This window comes from Sus scrofa, chromosome 18 (assembly GCF_054392235.1).
Source record: "Sus scrofa isolate SSC_HxYL_T2T_F1_AM1 chromosome 18, Sscrofa_HxYL_maternal_Yorkshire_Landrace_v2.0, whole genome shotgun sequence".
Lineage (NCBI taxonomy): Eukaryota > Metazoa > Chordata > Mammalia > Artiodactyla > Suidae > Sus > Sus scrofa.
In genome coordinates, this window is record NC_139400.1 from 49,576,068 (window position 1) to 49,592,833 (window position 16,766).

At 42.7% G+C, this 16,766-nt stretch overlaps 1 protein-coding gene and 1 long non-coding RNA gene across 10 annotated transcripts in view; both read right to left on the reverse strand.

Moving 5' to 3' along the window:
- Positions 1-980, reverse strand: part of LOC106506824 (uncharacterized) — a 29,514-nt gene extending 28,534 nt beyond the window's left edge. Inside the window, exon 1 of the long non-coding RNA XR_002340404.2 lies at positions 849-980. This is a non-coding gene — a long non-coding RNA (uncharacterized LOC106506824). The remainder of the gene's footprint in view (positions 1-848) is intronic.
- A 508-nt stretch (positions 981-1,488) lies between these two features.
- The window catches only part of AVL9 (AVL9 cell migration associated), an 84,160-nt gene continuing 68,882 nt past the window's right edge, over positions 1,489-16,766 (reverse strand). For 3 of the 9 annotated variants that reach the window (XM_021079003.2, XM_085005908.1, XM_085005907.1), the window contains 3 exons: positions 13,833-13,886; positions 13,245-13,333; positions 1,489-6,725 (listed from right to left, as the gene is read on the reverse strand). In XM_021079003.2, coding sequence (XP_020934662.1) covers positions 6,610-6,725; positions 13,245-13,333; positions 13,833-13,886 — 259 coding nt within the window. In that variant the 3' untranslated portion in view covers positions 1,489-6,609. Of the gene's footprint in view, positions 6,726-13,239; positions 13,334-13,832; positions 13,887-15,711; positions 16,036-16,766 lie in introns of those variants that run through there. The other 6 variants (XM_021079002.2, XM_085005905.1, XM_085005906.1 and 3 more) reach the window with 3 other exon arrangements.

The following is a 16,766-nucleotide window of genomic DNA, read 5'->3' on the forward strand; positions in this document are numbered from 1 at the left end:
TGAGTGGGGCCAGGGACCGAATGAACCTCCATCCTCAGGGTTACTAGTTGGGTTCATAACTGCTGAGCCACAATAGGAACTCCAGCAATGATCAATATTTTATTAAGTGGCTTTTGTCATTTTCCCAGTCCCCGTCAACAGCTATGTGCTCCAGGAGTACAGCCAGGTCTGGTGAAGGATAAAAGATAATTTTTAAAAATACTTGAGTCTGGAGTTCCCGTCGTGGCGCAGTGGTGAACGAATCCAACTAGGAACCATGAGGTTGGGAGGTCGATCCCTGGCCTTGCTCAGTGGGTTAAGGATCTGGCATTGCCGTGAGCTGTGGTGTAGGTTGCAGATGTGGCTCAGATCTGGCATTGTGTAGGCTGGCAGCTACAGCTCCAATTAGACCCCTAGCCTGGGAACCTCCATATGCCACTGGCGAGGCCCTAGAAAAGACAAAAAACAAAAAAAACAAAAAACAAAAAAACTTGCATCTGAGTTTTGTATTCATGATCAAGAGCAAAGGGCACAGCTGTCCGGCTCTCCTGCCCCAGACTCTCCCTGGCTTCTGACTCCACGGTCATGAGAAACATTATTACATGTGCTGGATGCCTAGACCTTAGACGTCTCACTGGAGTGAGCGGGTCAGTCGTGTGACTGGAAGGTTGGCTGGGGATCTGTGACTGTGAACGTGGACAGTCCTGCGCAGAGCACTTCCCAGCCCGGGATGAGCACAGGCAGAGGTGAGCCCTTCACAGCTGGCTCCATCCTCCTCCTCCTTCCAGATGTCGTCAGATACCGTACCTGCAACTCCCATCCCACCAGAATGAAGAGCAGGAAGCTGACCTGGGAGATCATCACCTCACCATGCAGAGCCTGAGGCGCAGCTGGAACAGGTCCTCAGAAAAAGGGAGATGTGGGTGGTGTCCTGAGTCTCCTTATCAGCTCCAGGTGGCAACGGTCCACGTTGTAAGAACACTGGTACCTTAAACTTAACCCTGCATTCAAAGAAGCACACTTTCACAGAGGCAAAGAAATCTGTCTCCTTCTGTGAAGCTGTTTTGCAAAACAGATGTCAGGAAACCACGGTACATGGAAATAGACATGAAAATGCTCTAGGAGGCCTCAGTGGAAACGTCAAGGCTATTTTGATGCTTACCAGTCCAGATGGGACAATGGGTTGCTGGGGACAATGTCCCATTCCCCTGGGGATTTCCATCAGTGAGCATGTAACAAGAGCTGATGACACAACCCACCTCTGTTTGGCTGTACTTTGTGCAGCCCTGGGCACTCAGCCTTCCAGAGAAAATAAGGGGCTCTTGCTGCAATTCCTTAGAAACTGAAGCAGCACCATAAGCAATTTCAAAACCAGAGTAAAATGAGCAGAGCATCCTCTAGCTTTGCTGGTTTCTTAATAAATGAAGCCGGCCCTCTTTCAGGGAAGGAAAGCCAGGAACCACACTCACAAGAAGGCTACCTCTAGAAAGACAGGCCAAGTACACTGTATGCAGGACAAACAGGATAATTTTATTTTATTTTCCCTAAAAATAAAGATACAGTACAAGTTTTACAATTCAGTATGATTAGACGTGATTTATAATTTTAACATTTTTTAAAAAACAAATGACAACAGAAATGAAGACCTCGTACAAATTATAAAACTACTAGAGCAAAGAGAAACTATCTTTCTGATCAAAACATGTACCACAGCTAAGCATCCTTAGAAAACTTTCTAAGATTTCTAAGCTCAATTTTCTTAGATAGCGTTTGTGGAAAGTTTTAACCTCAAGTATTTAAACTATTTCTGTAACTACTAAATGCCTTCACCAACTTGTTAATCAAATGCTTCCTAAACTTAGGAACCAGTGACCAAGTGGTCAGAAACACTTAAGTCTTGATCCTATTTTTCCAGCTATAAATTATTCATATTTCAAGAGAACAAAATACTTCCTAAGCACTTAAGTTTTCTAAAAACTTCAATTACCTTTTCTGGCTCAGTACTTGACTGAAATGTTCATATGTTCATATTGCACACACAAAAGAATTTGAGCAGCATACTATGTGAGTGGGAGACGCTGATGAAGAATAAGTTTGAAGAAAGAAACCCCTAGGTTGTGTCCCATTTCCATGATTTAAATATATACTTTCTATATCTTTAATTAATATAAGTAAAAAGGTAATCTTTAGAACAGCACAGAAATACAAACGCATTAGAGTTTTACAAAATATATTCAACCCCTTAAACGTGCACAATCTTCTGATTCTGGAGCTGCCATACGAGGGAGCTAGTTTCTTCTCCTTCATATATGAAAGCATGAAGTCCTGTGTACAAAGTTGTTTATATGAGAAGAATAAAGATCCACATTCCTGGTCTTTGTCCTTGACAAATATTTAGGGACGGTTGGGAATTATGAAAAAACAATTCCAATGCTATGAAGTCCAAAGACTTGGAATGGAAAAAGTTCCTAGTGGCACCCTGGAATGACGATCATCTTCCAGAAACTAAGGCTGCATCCTCTATCGTGTTTACAGGCTACCACAGAACTGCGTGCAAAGGCCACGAATGCCGTGCCACCTCTGCTCAAATGGTCAGAGCATGCAACAGCTCCCTGATAAAATCACAGGCAACATTTACGGCTACCATCCTAACAGGCTACTCTCCCAAACTGCTGAAGCAGATAAAAGTTCCAGGGGTTCAGGATCAGTCCACTGGCCCCTTACAGGGCTGGGTGCTCCTGAACTCATCACCAGGCCTCAGAGAAAAGGACTTCTGGCTGTAACTTCCACAAAACAAACCTGCCTGCCAGGGAGATAAAGTTATAGCATTATCTGAAAACCAGCAGATGAAAAAAGCCTAACTTCTTGGTAAAAGAATTCTGGTTTTTTGGGCCTTTTTAGGGCTGCACCTGCAGCATATCGAAGTTTCCAGGCTATGGGCTGAATTGGAGTTCCAGTTGCCAGCCTACGCCACAGCCACAGCCAACGTGGGATGCGAGCTGCATCTGTGAGCTACACTGCAGCTCATGGCAATGCCAGATCCTCAACCCACTGAGCAAGGCCAGGGATCGAAGCTGCATCCTCATGGATACTAGTTGGGTTCATTACTGCTGAGTCACAACGGGAACTCCTGTAAAAGGATTCTTATAAACTGTATTGTATTAAATACTGCTCTCAAAACACTTTCATTTAGATTTTCAAAACCTTGTTTCTCAGCTTTGCAACTTCTCTTCCTTCCTAATTTGTTTTCTCATCACCTTTCTAGGTAGATTATTCAATGCTTAATAAACAGGACTTGGAGAGCAAGGTGAGGTTGAGGAAATCATGTCATACGCTCTGATTTGCTGCCCAAGGATATTGCTGCTGTGCGTCTTAAAGCAAAAAGTAAAGAGGAATTGTTTCAGGGCCTGGGGGCTAGTACATCACTAATGCATTTACTTGGGGATAGACTATTCACAGCGCAAATGCAGAAGCAGAGTGACTCGGAGCTGCACTTTGACATGCACCTTTTTCTAGCCACCTCTTCCCGTTGGACACGCGGGCTAGCTCTAACCCTTTTTCTCTTACCTACATCATCGTCATTGCAGTGCCCAGGAGGAATTAAAGATGCCAGGGACTTCCCCAAACACTGTTTTTAAGTTGCCTGGGCAGGAGCGAGGTCTCCACCAAGCTCCCTAAGGCCTATTCACACACACAAGGTATCAGACAAAAGCTCTGAAGCTAGTGTGGGCAACCAAAGCCAACCTTTCCCAGGGTGGGTCCGAAGACAGCCAAACGGCTCACAGAGCCAGTGACCCGAGGGAAGCTGCTGCTTCAGGACTAGAACCCGGAATCCAAACCTGAAACACGTAGGTTCCCAGGACCAGGTACCAGGCCTTCCACTGTGCCGGCTGCCCGGGGCCCCACCAACAACATCAGAGCCCACGCTCCCTGAAGATGCACACACCTCCCAGAACCTGAAGGAGATGTTATTACGGTTTTTGACCATTTCTTTGACAAAAGATTGATCTTCTGAGATACTCATTTTACGCTGAAAGCCCACTCTAAGTGTTGAGCTCTTAACTAGAAACATGAATAGAAAGATCAATTAAAGGTACGTATATATTGATATGGATAGTAGGTGATATGAATGCAAAGTTAAATCTCATGCAATTGTTTTTATTTCAGTGGGATTTCCAAACTGGACTGGTCTGCTTTGCACAGTGAGCGATAAAGGTTCACCCCAATCATACCAACTATACAAACTAAAGGATGAACCAGCAGCATGGCTGAACCCTCCCAGTGCTCTTAGCACCAACGCCCAGCGGTCGGAAGGTGACAACTGAACACCAATACACTATCACAATCTATCCCATAATGATGTGGCCTCACAAAACAATGGGATATTAGAAGCAGTGCAACACTGATTAAAGTACCTTTTAAATTTTGTTTGGTACTACTTTTTTCTCTTCAAATAATATTTCCTGAGAAAGTTAACTTTCCTAGCAGAAGTGGAATTAATGGAATTCTCCCAATAAGCCCCTGAATTTATCAATGAATTCTTATTATACTCGAACGGAAGTATACTACTTTTAGATTTACAGGACTTGTGTTAAAACACAAATTAGGAAATTTATGGATATTTATATCTGTATTTCATTTCACATGCCATAGTAGTGCTTCCTATACAAACATTTCTTAGAGGATCCAATATAATCAAGCACCCTCCCTAATTAAGCTTCTTTTCTCAATACTCCTTATATCACCTGTAACTATATCTTCCAAGTAACCTTTATTACTAAAAAGTAGTCAGTCCCCTGTAACTAGTCCCTGAGAACACTCATCTAAAGTCCCCTCAAAAATCAAATGAGAGCCGAGCCTGTGTAAAAACGTGAGCATCAAAAATGAACCCAAGTGTGCTTCATGAAAACATGACCGAAGTCAGGGCTGTAGTTTTTCCTCTTGCTTTTCTAAAAGTGAGCAGGGATGAGATTTCTATTTAATATTTACAGATCTTCTTGCTTTTCTCTCACAAATACTTTTAGAAGGGGGCAGAGACTGCTAACACGAGGCCTTTCCATCACAGGAAACAGGAAGGCCGGGTGCTTTGAAAAGCTTTATGAAGAGTAAGATGAAGAAAAACCTGTAGGTCTGTAAACATCCAATGGAAAACCGTTCAAAAGAAGAAATTGAAGGCACAAACTCTGGGTTAAAAAATGTGTGAAAAGACTGCAACGTGGAGCTCCTGCTATAGCACAACGGGATCGGTGGTATCTTGGGAGCACTAGGACACGGGTCTGTTCCCCAGCCCAGCACAGTGGGCTAAGGATCCGGGGTTGCCACAGCTGCAGCTTAGATCTTGACTGTGGCTTGGATCTGATCCCTGGCCAGGAGCTCCATGTGCTGTGGGATAGCCAAAAATGAACAAAACAAAACAAAAACAAAAAAAATCCCTAAAGATTGCAACGTGACTAGAGTTGACAGAACTAACATCTAAGTCTTCCCCCCCTTCTTTTAGAGCCATACATGTGACATATGGAAGATCCCAGGCTAGGGGTCCAACCGGAGCTGCAGCTGCTGGCCTACGCCACAGCCACAGCCACACGGGATCTGAGCCGAGCCTGCAACCTACACCATAGCTCACGGCAATGTTGGATCCTTAACCCACTGAGCGAGGCAGAAATGGAACTCACATCCTCATGGATACTAGCTGGGTTCATACACCACTGAGCCACAAAAGGAACTCCCAACCTAGGTCTTGCCCTAAATACACACTCTCGTTAAACTGCTAGAATAACCGCTGTAACCATCACTGAGTTATTTCTTTGCACGTCTACTCGAACAACTAGGAAGAAGAAAGCACAGGCACACTCCCGGACACCTCAAGACAAGTGCTCAGGATTGGGAAAGAAAAAACTAAAAACATGAAACGAAACAATCCAACCTCACTCCCTGCTGGCTCAGTGGGTTAGATCCAGTGTTGTCACTGCTGTGGTGTCGGTCTGATTCCCAGCTGCAGGCAAGGCCAAATAAAATCCAAAGAACCCTCCATCCACAGAACTACCACCTCTGACGTGTACATTTCCAGGAGGAAGTGAAGTGAAAAATGTGTTTTATGGGTAGAAAACCCATATACAAAAGAGATCATCATATAACTCAGCAAAATATTAACAAAGGGGTGGATAATAGGGCCCATTAACTTTATACGCACATTATAGGGCCCACCTCAGAGAAATTAAGATAGTCATATAACTTATTTTTAGCACATATAAATTACAGTGACCATCTGGATATTCAAACAGCAACAATAGAACAAATTTTACACTGAGTAAAAAAACTTTTAAACAAAGGTATAACATCAGAACTCAAAATTCATTAGAAGGTCCACTGTGTTTTAATCAGGCTCAGACTGAAATAAAAGTAGTCAATATAAACCCCAACCTGGGAAGCCATCCCTGCTACGGCTGTGATTTCATCTTTTCCGCATCCCGAGACATTCATTTAGACAGAGGGCAACCGTTCATGTAAACAGTTTGACGTATCGGTCCCCTGCTGTGGACCCGCGGCCGATGAAGAGGAAGAGGCTGGAACAGCAGACAGACAGGGAGTGCTCAAACCTAAGGAAGTGACAGCAGCTTCTGGGCAGCATGCTCAGGGCTTCCCATCGGGCAGTTCAGTGAGACTCTGTGGGGTAGAATTGGTGAAAGCAGAAAGCCACGAAGACATAGCCGTCTTTGCACTGGAAAAAGCTCCACCAACCGACTGGCCTGAATGGAAAGGAGGGAAAAAACAAAAGGAAAAACGTCTTCACTTCTGTTAAGATATGGTGAAAAACCATTGTTAACAATTTTTTTTTTCCCTTTTTAGGGCCACACCTGCAGCACATGGAAGTTCCCAGGCTAGGGGTCGAAACAGAGCTACAGCTGCTGGCCTACGCCACAGCCCCAGCAATTCAGGATCCAAGCCACATCTGTGACCTACACCACAGCCCACAGTAACGCCGGATCCTTAACCCACTGAGTGAGGCCAGGGATAGAACCTGCCATTTCATGGTTACTAGTCGGATTCGCTTCCACAGCACCACGACGGGAACTCCAAAAAATAAATGTTAATGAACTGCAATACATCATGTTAATAGTTACCTTAACACCATTTACCCACCTAGTTGTAAATAATCCCTTAGTGTGGGGGTGTATAACAGGAACCTGGATAGCATCTGGGTGTAGGAGCTTGCTCTCCTAAGTATTTTCAAACTCTATACCAAACTCCTTAATACCCACTGGGCCAGGCCCCTGGTTCGCAGCACTGGCTGTGCAGGAGAATGACGTGGAGAACTCAGTAAGTCTAATGTGCTCTCTGTAACCAAAATCCAGGTTGATAATTGAAAACCACCTACAGATGGAGGGAAGAACAACTTTAGGGAAACTTGCTTTTGTCATCTAAAATGGCGTAGCATCAAATGAAGACACAGAAAGCTCTATGTGCCTGAGGTCTGTTTTGTTTTAAACAGTATTATCTCAAAAGCTGATGTTGGAGTTCCTGCTGTGGTGCAGTGGGTTAAGAATCTGACTGACTTGCAGCAGCTTAGATTCCTGCAGAAATGCGAGTTTCATCCCTGGCCCAGCACAGTAAAGATCCCGGCATTGCCACAGCTACAGTGTAGGTCACAGCTGAGGCTCGGAATCAATCCCTGGCCTAGGAACTTCCATATGCCACGAGTGTGACCACTAAATAATAAAAAAAAAAAAAAAAAGTATGTATACATTTTTTGGTAAGTCTTTTTTTTTTTTTTGGTTTTTAGGGCCACACCTGAGGCATATGGAGGTTTCCAGGCTAGGGGTCAAACTGGAACTGTAGCTGCTGGCCTACACCACAGCCACAACAACACGGGATCCAGGCCACCTCTGCGACCTACACCACAGCTCACGGCAATGCCGGATCCCTAACCCATTGAACAAGGCCAGGGATTGAACCCACATCCTCATGGATACTAGTTGGAATTGTTAACCACTGAGCTGCAACAGGAGTTCCCATTTTTTGGTAATTCTTGATGTTAAAGTGAAATTACTTGGGTCGAATCATATACTCCCACTATTTTTGGAGAGGGGAGTATAGGAGAAGAGAACAGACCTTAGAATTTAGATCAACAACACTGCTAAACATTAACAATTGACATCATATACCTATGATGAAGTGAATTTTTCCATCAAAAAATAAGAATTCAAAATGCAAAAGATGCATAACATTGGATGGAGATAAATGCTTATATAACAAACTCCATTCCCTTATAATAAGATGAGCCTGGTGACAGGGCTGTGTGCCCTGTGTCTGTTTTCCAACATGAATCTGTAGAGTAGTTCTCTCACCCTGTGTACTTCTGGGTGTACAGGACTTCAGAGCTGCGAGGACCCCGCATAGCAATCACCTACTTCCAGGGCTTCTGAATTATGTTCACCAAGAGTTGGTCAACCTCTCTCTGGAGCTAAGGAAGGAGATGGGTCCCACTTTTTTTTTTTTTCCCAATGGCCATGTCCATTAAAAGGGAAGTTCCAGGAGTTCCCATTGTGGCTCAGTGGAAACGAATCTGACTAGCATCCATGAAGACACAGGTTTGATACCTGGCCTCACTCAATGGGTTAAAGATCTGGTGATGCTGTGGCTGTGGTGTAGGCCAGCAGCTGTAGCTCCGATTTGACCCCTAGCCTGGGAACCTCCATATGCCATGGGTGTGGTTCTAAAAAGACAAAAAAAGAGGAAGTTCCAACCAGGGATGGAATCCAAGCTGCAGCTGGGACCTATGCCACAGCAGCAGCAATGCTGGATCTTTTAACCCACTGTGCCAGGCTGGGGATCAAATCTGCACCTCCGCAGGAAATGGAGTTACAGAAGTTGGATGCTTTTTTGTTGCTGTTGCTGGATTTTTAAGGTTTTATTTGAAGTACAGTTGATTTACGGAGTTCCCGTTGTAGCTCAGCGGTTAACAAATCCGAATAGGAACCATGAGGTTGCAGGTTTGATCCCTGGCCTCACTCAGTGGGTTAGGGATCCAGTGTTGCCATGAGTTGTGGTGTAGGTTGCAGACACTGCTCGGATTCTGTATTGCTGTAACTGTGATGTAGGCCAGCAGCTGTAGCTCTGATTTGACCCCTAGCCTGGGAAGCTCCATGTGCCACAAGTGCAGCCTTAGAAAAAACAAAAAGACAAAACAAAACAAAACAAAACAAAAAACCCCAAAAAGAAGTACAGTTGATTTACAAGGTAGGATAACTTCTGTTGTACCACAAAGTGATTCAGTCCTACACATACACATACCCATCTCTTTCAGATTCTTCTTCCATACAGAGTACCACAGAATACTGGGTGGAGTTGGATTCTTAACCCACTGCACCACAGCGGGAACTCCTCCCATTTTAAATACTGCCACGACGAAGCAAATGTGGCAAAGCATAAATAACTGGTGAATCTGAGATAACTGGGAGTTCCGTGTACAGTGTTGTACAATTTCTTTAAGTTTGAAATAATATAAAACTAAAAAAGTTAAACGTACAGAAAAAAAGTAATGAGAAATTTCTTAAGAAAGGACATGGAATAATCTTCAAAATGTTTTAAGTGAGAAAAGCTAGGTATAGAAGGGTGTACACAACAGCATGCTACCATTTGTCTGGCTTTGGTCTCAGGGAATACTGGGCTCCTTACATGAGCTGAGGAGTATTATCTCCGCCACTGCTTTCTTTTTTTTTTTTTTTGTCTTTTGCCATAATTCTTGGGCTGCTCCCGCGGCATATGGAGGTTCCCAGGCTAGGGGTCGAATTGGAGTTGTAGCCACTGGCCTACGCCACAGCCACAGCAACATGGGGATCCAAGCTGCGTCTGCAACCTACACCACAGCTCAGGGCAACTCCAGATCTTTAACCCACTGAGCAAGGCCAGGGATCGAACCCGCAACCTCATGGTTCCTAGTCAGATTCGTTAACCACTGAGCCAGGATGGGAACTCCTCCTCCATTGCTTTCTGAAAGAGCATAATTAGTATAATTCCTTAAATGTTTAATAAATTCATAAGTGAAATCATCTGGGCCTGGATTAAATTAAAAACCCCGTGGCAATTTTAAATTTTTTAATTGAATTTATTTAATAGATATATGACTATTCAGATTTTCTTTTTCTTTGCTGTATCATTTTGGTAATTTGAGTCAAATGGTGTATGTAAAAAAGAATGTGCTTGGCAAGTAGGAAGAAGTTTAATCAATATTATCACTTACTCAGCTGTATCCAATAGAAACACAATGTGAGCTGCAATGAAAGTTGTACATATGATTTAGAATTTTCTACTAGCTACACTAAAAAAGATGAAAAAAGGAGTTCCTATCGTGGCTCACTGGGTTATAAACCTAATATCCATGAGGATGTGGGTTTGATCCCTGGCCTCCCTCAGTGAGTTAAAGGATCCAGTGTTGCCACAAACTGTGGCGCAGGTCAGAGATGTGGCTCGGATCTGGCATTCCTGTGGCTGTGGTGTAGGCCGATGGCTATGGCTCCAATTTGACCCATAGCCTGGAAACCTCCATATGCTGCAGGTGTGGCCCTAAAAAAATAAAAAAATAGTTAAAAAAATTAAAAAGATAAAAAGAAGTAGAATTAATTTTTCGTTTTTGACCGCCCGGAGACATACTGAAGTTCCTAGGCCAGGGATAGAATCTGAGCTGCAACCTATACCACAGGTGCAGCAACACTGGATCCTAAACCCACTGTGCTGGGCCAGGGATTGAACTGGCACCTCCACAGAGACAGGCCTGATCACTAACCCACTGAGTCACAGAACGAACTCCTGATCTTTATCACGTGATACTACCTTCAAAGACAGCAGCTTCTAATGCCTGCTTTATTATTATATTATGGTTCTCGACATACAGACCAATGGAACAGAACAGAGAGCCCAGATACAAACCCAGACACCTACAGTCAATTAATCTTCAACAAAGGAGGCAAGAATATAAAATGGGATACAGAGTCTTTTCAGCAAGTGGTCCTGGGAAAACTGGACAGCCACATGTAAATCAATGAAACTGGAACACACCCTCACATCATGCACAAAAATAAACTCAAAATGGCTTAAAGACTTAAATATAAGACACAAACCATCAAACTCCAGAAGAGAATATAGGCAAAACATTCTCTTACATCAACCATACAAATGTTTTCTCAGGTCAATCTCCCAAGGCAACAGAAGTAAAAGCAAAAATAAACCAATGGGATCTAATCAAACTGACGAGCTTTTGCAGAGCAAAGGAAACCTTAACAAAAACAAAAAGACAACTTAGAGAATGGGAAAAAATAGTTTCAAATGATGCAACTGATGAGGGTTCAATCTCTAAAATAATACATACAACTTATGCAATTCAACATCAAAAAAGCCAACAATCCAACTGAAAAATGGGGCAAAAGACCTGAATAGATATTTCTCCAAAGAAGATACAGACAGTCAACAAGCACATGAAAAAATGCTCAACATCTGTGATTTTTTTTTTTTTGGCTTTTTGCCATTTCTAGGGCCGCTTCCTGAGGCATATGGAGGTTCCCAGGCTAGGGGTCTAATTGGAGCTGTCATCGCTGGCCTACGCCAGAGCCACAGCAATGCAGGATCCGAGCCACGTCTGCGACCTACACCACAGCTCATGGCAACACTGGATCCTTAACCCACTGAGCAAGAGCAGGGACTGAACCTGCAACATCATGGTTCCTAGTCGGATTCGTTAACCACTGCACCATGACGGGAACTCTGTCAACATCCCTGATTATTAGAGAAATGCAAATCAAAACTAATATGAGGTACCACTCCAAGCCAGTTATAATGGCCATCATTAATAAGTCCACAAATAACAATTGCTGGAGAGGGTGTGGAAAAAAGGGAACCCTCCTTCACTGTTGGTGGGAATATAAATTGGTACAACCACTACTGAAAACAGTATGGAGGTACCTTAGAAAACTATACACAGAACTTACCATATGACCCAGCAATCCCGCTCTTGGGATACAGCCAGACAAAACTTTTCTTGAAAAAGACACATACACCCGTAAGTTCACTGTAGCACTATTCACAATAGCCAAGACATGGAAATAACCTCAATGTCCATTGACAGATGAGTGGATTAAGATGATGTGGTATATATACACACACAAACACATATACACACAACGGAATACTAGCCAGCCATAAAAAAGAACAAAATAGTGCCATTTGCAGCAACATGGATGGAACTAGAGACGCTCATACTAAGTGAAGTAAGAAAGAGAAAGACGAATACCACATGATATCACTTATATCTGAAATCTAATATACAACACAAATGCACCTTTCTACAGAAAAGAAACTCATGGACTTGGAGAATAGACTTGTGGTTGCCAAGGGGGGTGGGATGAATTTCAAATCTGGGATTAATAGATGCAAACAAACTATTGCCTTTGAAATGGATAAGCAATGAGATCCCGCTGTATAGCACAGGGAATTGTATCTAGTCACTTATGATGGAATACGATGGAGGGTAATGTGAGAAAAAGAATGTATATGTGTATGTGTGACTGGGTCACTTTGCTGTTCAGCAGGAAACTGACAGGAACACTGTAAACCAGCTATAATGAAAAAAATAAAAATCACTCCATGGGAGATCCCTTCGTGGTTCAGCAGTTAATGAACACCACCAGGATCCAAGAGGGTGCAGGTTCGATCCCTAGCCTCGCTCAGCGGGTTAAGGATTCGGCAATGCCATGAGTTGTGGTGTAGGTCACAGACGCAGCCTGGATCTGGAGTCGCTGTGGCTGTGGCGTAGGCCGGCAGCTGTAGCTCTGATTTGACCCCTAGCCTGAGAACTTCCATATGCCGCAAGTGTAGCCCTAAAAAAAAGCAAAAAAAAAAAAAAAAAAAAAAAAAAAAAAATCCACATAAAGTAAAAAAAAAATATTATGGCTCTCAACTATTTATAAAGCACTGTGGGCAGCTCAGGGAATGGAGGGAAAACTCCAGAAGTTTGAATCCTGGTAAATAAACAGATATGACAAAAATTGCTCAATTCTGATATTATCTTGTGCTACAAGTTTTTTTGTTTTGTTTTGTTTTTTTTAATGAATAAGACCAAAACTTAAACCAAAACTAAAAACCCTTATATTTGACCATCTTGCATTCTTACGGGATACACAGTTCTCTGCAAATTTGGTTTTATCAATGACATACTGAGAACAGAGAAGTGATGTGTTATGATTCAATTGGTTCCTGACTGAAACATGCCTTACCAACAGCTTTTCCTGTCTGTACGACATTCCGGCTTGTTGTGACCATGACGTTTCCAATTTTTTTGCCGCGTTCACTGTTCTGAACAGAACTGAGTAAAGAAAAGAAATGTTAAATATAATCAAAAAAACTCTGACACATGTATTAACCACCCTATAATCATGCCCCCCATCAGAATTATTGAGAAAACTTAAATTATTCATTATTTGCTATGTAGCAATTAATTTACTAACACTTTAAACATGTGAATTTTTAGACAATATTAAAAGAATATAGAGATAAGCCAAAAAGTGCAAGGACATCGGGATGGTATGTTTAATTCACCTGCGGTCATAATCTACTAAAACTACTTCACTAGAATAAAAAGGGCAGAGCCTGTCTTATTAGTTCACACCATTCTCCATGCAACAGCAGTGTTTTCACTCTGAAACATACACACTGCTGAGCTAGAGAATGTTCTGCACATATTTGGTTACTATTTGAAGCACACAAATCTATGATGTGGAGAAAAACAAATCCCAATTAGCAATGAAACACATGGCACAAATTCAGACATGAGAATGTTCCTGGTATTTTCTCTAAATACTCACTGTGAGAATCTTAACTTCATGTCTGACACCGAATACTGGCCTTGGAAAGGGTGGCTGTAAAACAAAGTTTGAGTTTAGATTATGAGTATTTCACCAACAAAGCTGCAACACAGTTATCACAAGTATCAGGAAACTTCACAGCGATGACTCCGAACATGACTCAGGAAATGGGGCTTTGAGCACAGCTCTCAGCCACAGGAGCCTCTCTGACCTTATTTCCTGGCTTGTAAAACAGGTGTGATTTTTCCTGGGTGGGGTTGGTTTGTGTTAGTGCTACCCTAATGTTCTGATTTATTTGGTCTTGGGTGGGGCCCAAGCACCCTCATCTTTTAAAAGCTCCTGGAATAGTCAGGATTAGAGTCATTGACTTAGGCCTGTGGTGGACTGTACCTTGATTCTGGCCATCTTATAAATGTGTAGTATTAGTTATAGGAAGATTTGTGGACAGATCAGTAAAATCTGTACTTTCTATTAGAAAAGTAACTCAAATGCAGGTCTTAAAATTACACAAAAGAGAAAATAAATCAGGCAACTTGATCAAAGTTACACTATAAAACAAGGAGTCAATAAATATTCAAATTCTTTAGCTCTTACTCAGGGGTCTCTCTGTCAATGTCTAGCAAAGAAAGCGATCCTAGTGAAATTATAGCCAGCTTTAAAATATCAAAATATCAGAGTTCCCTTCGTGGCACAGTGGTTAACGAATCCAACTAGGAACCAGGAAATTGCGGATTCAATCCCTGGCCTTGCTCAGTGGGTTAAGGATCCGGCGTCGCCCTAAGCTGTGGTGTAGGTTGCAGACGCGGCTCAGATCCTGCATTTCTGTGGCTCTGGTGAAGGCTGGCGGCTACAGCTCCGATTTGACTCCTACCCTGGGAACCTCCATATGCCACGGGAGTGGCCCAAGAAATGGTAAAAAGACAAATAAATAAATAAATAAAATATCAAAATGTCCTTTATAGCTTTTCAAATGACAACAAAATTTCTTTATTGGCCATATTAAGTGTAGGTAATAACCTCTCTTTTTCTGGATTCCTGAAGCACCAGTTTAAAGAAACGAGAAGATCAGGTAATCACTCTATTCCTGTAAAGGCCGTGTTCAAAGGAGGAAATGTGCCTGCTGCTTGTTAAGACAGAGGATGTGAGAAATAAATGTCTGTTATTCATAAGGCAAAACAACACAACAAACAAACAAGAAAGACAGGGGACTGCCTTCTCTGATCTCTAGGAGTTGAGGGAAGGGTATCGCAGATCTCAAATCCTGCATTTAGTTTTAAATATTTCTAGCTTATACCCCTGATGACAACTGAAGCTCATCATTTCTCATTTTTAATTTGATGAAAATACTGAAAACCTGCTGACTACCATATCTGCATAATTTCTCTACCTATTTTGTCTTGTCTTTCTCTTCAGTCTAAATACCTCAACTTATTTAGATCTTTTTAAAGCACTGTTTTAAAATCCTTTGAAACACATTCCAGCTAATCCTTGTATGGACCTGCATTAAAATCTGCAGAGCTGATTCAAATGAAAGGCGCTACAGCAGATAGAGAAACTGGGTAAGGATCTGAGCAGGTCATCAGTCAGAGCACTGGGAGTGGGGGGACAGTGAGATGGGGTCACCAGAGCGGAGGCCACCTCCGGGACCACTGCAGGGAAACAAACTCACATCCGCTTCTCTTTACCACTCTTTAGGACACAGACCTTGTGGTTAATGAGGGAGAAGAGTTTTGAACCCTTAGCCCTTTCATTTAAGACCATTAAAATGTTTCCCCCCTTTAATTCACTATATTTTAACCACATCCAAAGTGCAAAATAAGTTTTTGCTACAGCCCAACATGAGGATTAAATTTGCTCAAACTGGTACTGAACCTAGCTATTTTTCTTTTTGTTTTTGTTTTTTCGGCTGCCCTGCAACATATGGAGTTTTCAGGCCAGGGATCAGATCTGAGCTGCAGTCAGGACCTAAGCCACAGCTGTGGCAACATCAGATTCTTAACCCACTGTGCCAGGCCAGGGATCGAACTAGTGTTCCCGTGCTCCCAAGATGCCATCCATCCTGTTGCACCACAGCAGGAACTCCTGTTTTTCTTTTTCTTGTCTTTTTGCCATTTTTAGGGCCGCTTCCTGCGGCATATGAAGGTTCCCAGGCCAGAGGTTGAATCGGAGCCGTAGCCGCTGGCCTACACCAAAGCCACAGCAACTTGGGATCCGAGCCGCGTCCGCAACCTACACCACAGCTCACGGCAACGCCGGATCCTTAACCCACTGAGCAAGGCCAAGGATCGAACCTGTAACCTCATGGTTCCTAGTCAGATTCGTTAACCACTGAGCCACGACAGGAACTCCCTATTTTCCCTGATATATACGAAGTTTAGCAGACATGTTCTCCCAAATCCTGCTACACACCACCCATCCTTACAGATGCTTCCAGAAATTACTGTGACATACATTCCTGGATTTCGTGTGTTAGCATCACTTAAATCTCGTCCCCAGCTGAGTTAACTCTAGTTCCCAAATACTATGTTAGTACAAAGTCGATTTCCGTTGGACTCTCATCAAGAAGTTGAAAATACAAATGAAAACAAATGTTCAGGGAGTTTCTGTTGTAGCTCAGCAGTAAGGAGCCTGACTGGTATCCATGAGGATGAGGGTTTGATTCCTGGCCTCGCTCAGTGGGTTAAAGATCCAGCTGTAGTGTAGGCCAGCAACTACAGCTATTTGACCCCTAGCCTGGAAACTTCCATATGCCATAGGTGTGGCCCTAAAAACACAAAAAAAGAAAAAGAAAACAAATGTTCAGTGTACACCTGTATCATTAAAAAAAAAAAAAAAAAAAAAAAAAAACTGTTTGGAGATCCTGTTTTGGCTCTACAGGTTAAGAACTGGACTAGTATCCATGAGGACGTGGGTTCAATCCCTGGCCTCACTCAG